The following is a 4730-nucleotide window of genomic DNA, read 5'->3' on the forward strand; positions in this document are numbered from 1 at the left end:
GGGATGATGACGCACGGTTCTCCGTCGTGCGGGCATGAGATGATGGTCAAACCTCTAATCCGGATCGTAGTGCGTCCGCAAGGCCCAGTCCCAAAGGCGTAGCTCCCCGAGCCTCTGGCCCTCGCTGCCATCCGGCGCTGCTGTGGGTTCTGTGTCCACAAGCTTTGTTGTTCCTCTTCTCTCCCGGCTGGCTGCTGTTCCTGTTTGGTGCTGGTCGCCCCTCATAAAACCAAGGAAACGAGACGAGTTGGCTTCGCTTCGCTCAATCCAAGGAAATGCATAAAAAGACTTTCTTTGCTTCGCTGCGGTGAAAATGTGTGCTTCTGGTGAATTAGGAGCAGCACATGGCATTATTCGTTGCTTGAAGGACTTTTCAATCCAGTCTTTGACCCCGCGCACCCGAAAAAGGCACGGAAGTTTCGAGTTTTTCGTTCTTCCAAGGTGACGCCATGCAAAAGCAAGATGGCGGCAAAATCGGGTGTGCGCCTCGTGTGTGCGTGTGTTCGTGTGTTAGTGGAGTGGTGGTTTTCCGCGGAAAAAGAAAGCAGTAGTGCGTGAAGAGAAGAAGAAGTTCATCGATCGATCACGTTCGTTCTTGTTTGGGCTGGTTTCGTTCTGAAAGGCAAAGTGTGCTACGCTGTGTTCGTATGAATATCCTCTATGCATCATCACCCTTCGCGGTCATTAAACCCCAACACCAAGACGCGGGTTGACTCGGAAAGCCACCTTTTGGCGCCGATCTACGCAGCGGAAGAATACCCCTAGCAGATTTGGTATTATAAGGCTAGTCAAGGCTAGAGGCCCAAGTAACGAGGGCTTTTTGGAATATCGTCAAATTGCGTTGCTCCGTGATCCAAGTGTGCGCGCGCGCGCGTTGTGCGACCAATTCCGCCGTTCCAAGTTCTGGCGTCTCCGGCAGAGGACACTCAGTACCAGCTGAAAGAGAATCGTATATCCGTATCAAACGCATCCCTTTCTGTCCGTATCCTTCCCACTCCCAACATCAGTTTTAACGAGTTGTCTTCAAATTATAGTTTTCAGCTTAAGCTGCTACCATTTCCGTTGCTACACTACTCTGCTAGCCGCCATAACTCCGGTGCCACCTTCTATCGTCGGCGTGTGTGTAACAACCGCCGCTTTAACAAAGGAATGCGAGCTCGAGGATTCCCCGATTCTACGTCTTCTCCCTTCTGGCCTATAGTTGCTATCATCTAGAGTACCACCTTCCCCACAGAAACACACACACATAACCTTCCCCCTCATCGTATCCTCATAAGCACCGAAAGATCCTTTTAGATGTGCTCCGGAACGAGCATCAAAGAAGGCGTACGATGGCGGAAGGGGAGGAGAAACCTGATCTGAAACCTAAAGATCAACGAAATCTTCTTTTGGCGACCATCGAACGAACCCCGTCATGACTGAGGAGGATGATGGCGCGCAGATAAGGCTGCCGAAAGGGAAGGGAACCAACCACACCGACCTGCAAGATGCGTTGTAGCGGATGCGGAAGGACACATTTTTTTGCAGCTAATTTCACGATAAATCCAGACACGCGCGCCCCGTTCCCACCACCCGTACCACCTCCATTAACTTCGTCTCGTGTGGGAGAAGTAGAGGATGCCTGAGCGGGCGGGAGGGCGGACGATTCGTTGTATCAACGAGATCGCCGTTGATGCTGGAGCCGGAACAACCGGAGGAACCGCGCCATTTTGTAGTTGGCCTGTTTTGGGGTTTTTTGATCGACCTGGCTTTTGTGGACACTACAATTCGACGGCCGAAATGAAGAAGGAGAGAACGAGGCATGGCTTTAGCGCACTAGATCCAGGAGATGGAGGATTGTTCAAAGAGAGAGAGAGAGAAGGAGAGGGAAAGAGAGACCAAGAAAATCCAAAAACACACCCCCTCGTCACATCATCATTCCACAGGGCGACGTGAACAGCGCATGGAAGCACGATATGTATGAGGGAGCGCGGGGCAAGAGCAGCCGTCTGCTGACGACGGCAGGAATTGCCACTGGCGGACTTGGTGGCGGTATTACCAAGCTGATGGTTTCCAATCTGGACTTTGGCGTCTCGGAAACTGACATTAATGAGCTGTTTGCGGAATTCGGACCCCTTAAGAGTGCCTCTGTGCATTACGATCGTTCCGGACGTTCTCTGGGTAAGTTACGGATAGCTGACTGCAGTCGTATCCTCCGTATTACTAACATGTTCTCGTTCTGTTCTATTCAGGAACGGCCGATGTCATCTTTGAACGTAAATCGGATGCTATCAAGGCGATGAAGCAGTACAATGGAGTGCCGCTTGATGGGCGACCCATGAGCATTCAGCTGGCGACGTCGGAAATTCCATCGGCACGGCCACCACGTCCGGTGATGTCTTCGGCGCCACCGGCGCGATCAGCCCGTAAACCCGTCGGATCACGGGTAGCAGGTAAGAATCGATTTGTGGGAACAGAAAACGGCAAAATATTTGCGACAATGATATACATGACCGCCTCTCTATGTGCTTTTTTGCAGGAAAACCACCAGCGGGACGTCGTCCAGGTGGTGGTGGTGGTCCGCGTGGACGGCAACCACGCGAGACAAAGACGGCCGAAGAGCTGGATGCTGAACTAGACGCATACACCAAAGATATGAAGTAAAATTCTCTCGGATATAGTAGGCCATCCACCGATTCAGTCTCGTTCCCTGCACACGGCTTCTACTAAATGTATCTTAAATGAAAGTTTCGTGAATTACGAACACAATGTGAGCTAGACGCGGACGCAGAGCGGCAATTTTTCTTTTGACGGTGGAACGACGAACAGCATTATCATTTCTCGTTCTGACCAGTACGCAGCCAGCAATGTGTCGGGTCGCCGCGTCCCATGGTACGCCCTGTTACGGGCAGTATGTCATAGTTTTAATCGAAACGGTGGCTACTCGCCCCTCGATACAGAGTGAGCCACCTTATTACAAACTACTATTAATATAACAAACAAAAATGTATATAGATCGTTAAATACGATATGATAACCGGAAATCAACAAAACCTACGCGTCTACCTACCACTCCCGTCCCCTGTTCGCGTGACAGATTGCGAATCGACGGTCGCAAAAGAAAGACGGCGTTGTTGCCGTCGTCGGTTGGCGGAAAGACGCGTAATTAGGCATAATTTAAGAAGCGGATCGAGTAGCTCACGCGAATAGAAGAGGTACAACACATAACAACAACGAGAGCTCAGCAAAATCCCCACTGGCTCGCGATACAGCCTCCTTTTCTCTTTCTCTGACATGTAAATCCTAATGCTTAGTTTATAGCCTACTACTATTGTAGCAGAATACGTTAGGAGTGGGTGTCTACAGCCGGAACCTGCTGCGATTAGAACAATTATTATTTCTTTTTCTTTTCTTTTATAACCTTCACTAAACATGATTGGCAAACGTGTGTTGGTTGAAGCGACTCGGAATGGCGCTCAAAAATGGATTGCATTTTACCTCACTACAAATCGTCGTCGATCAAGAGGTGGCAGAGATGGAGAACTAGCTAACAGAAGGGAGAAACTATTGCAGTGTGGAGCGTGAATTAACGAAATAAATCAACGCATCTCTTTAGTTTGTGTAAGTCAGCCAGCCAGATTAGCACCGCAAACAGGTTGTAAGTAAAAAGAAATCGGAAAAAGGAGCACGAGAAGTTCTGGAAGGGGGTTGATAAAAAAAAGAACAATAAAATCGTTTTGGATTTCTAGAAGCTCTCATTTTAGTTATTATTCAACCTCACTGATCCAGTCGAATCCCAAGTCATAGATCAGATAGTATTGTCGGAACTGGTTCTTCCCCCTGGCTGTAATGGACGCATTGAACCATTGAGGGTTACCTACTATATCGTTCTCGGCACCCGGTGGCGGGTCAATTGCCGATAATTCTATGCGATACGCGACGTCGATGATCCCTGGAGTTTTGCCGCCAGTGATGTGCTGTGTCGTCGTAGCAAATGTTTGCGTTATGCGGTCCTCTGCGCTCGTCGGCTGAGGTTGAATTGTTTTCTTGAATTCAGCCAACCCAAAGGACGATGGTTTCGTGTAAACGATGACCCTTTTATATAGCTGGGCCATCCGTCGGAGGGTTTCACAGCGTTCCATAAGCAACGCACGTTTCTTGTAGCATTTGGTGGTGGTCCAGTAGAACGAGGCAATCGAGTCGACCAGCACATACCGAATGGAGGGATGTCTTATGAATAGACGATATTTGAGGGCCCTCAGGCAGAAGTCATATATTTCCAGCGTGTGGCACGCAAACCGGTGTAGCCGTTGCAGGGCCTCCTCCTGGATCCGTTTGAGCTGCTGCACATCGAGAGTGGCGGCTACCTCTGGTTCCGCATCCTTCTGGATTCCTTTCTCCATCACGTCCAGCATTAGCGATGAATCGTAGGAATTTTCGCAATCAATCAGTACGACTTCCTGCCCGGTCCCCCCACAGTTGGTCGGCAGGATGATGTGAGCGATAAGCTCCAGTAGCAGTAACGATTTTCCAGTGTTGGAGGCGCCGGAGATTTCTACCAACTCACCGGGTTTCGGTGCGCCGTACCGGAAGATGATCTTTTCCAAGCTTCGTGCACGCTCGTGGGTGGATGGTGCAGGAGGCATCCAGGAAACGTTCGATAGTTCGATAACAGGATTCATTTTCTAGCCAGATTTGCTACGCAACGGAACAACGGAATTTACGGAAAAGCGTTTTGTTTCGCGCCACTC

At 49.8% G+C, this 4730-nt stretch overlaps 2 protein-coding genes across 2 annotated transcripts in view; one reads left to right on the plus strand and one right to left on the minus strand.

Moving 5' to 3' along the window:
* The window catches only part of LOC125956885 (THO complex subunit 4), a 4204-nt gene extending 474 nt beyond the window's left edge, over positions 1 to 3730 (plus strand). The window contains exons 2-4 of the mRNA XM_049689156.1: positions 1926 to 2160; positions 2232 to 2432; positions 2519 to 3730. Coding sequence (XP_049545113.1) covers positions 1926 to 2160; positions 2232 to 2432; positions 2519 to 2643 — 561 coding nt within the window. The 3' untranslated portion in view covers positions 2644 to 3730. The remainder of the gene's footprint in view (positions 1 to 1925; positions 2161 to 2231; positions 2433 to 2518) is intronic.
* A 16-nt stretch (positions 3731 to 3746) lies between these two features.
* Positions 3747 to 4730, minus strand: LOC125955749 (uncharacterized). Its single transcript, XM_049686893.1, has one exon. The coding sequence runs from the start codon at positions 4659 to 4661 to the stop codon at positions 3747 to 3749; it is 915 nt and encodes a 304-aa protein (XP_049542850.1). The 5' UTR covers positions 4662 to 4730.

The sequence above is a fragment of the Anopheles darlingi genome, chromosome 3 (genome assembly GCF_943734745.1).
Source record: "Anopheles darlingi chromosome 3, idAnoDarlMG_H_01, whole genome shotgun sequence".
Taxonomy (NCBI): Eukaryota; Metazoa; Arthropoda; class Insecta; order Diptera; family Culicidae; genus Anopheles; species Anopheles darlingi.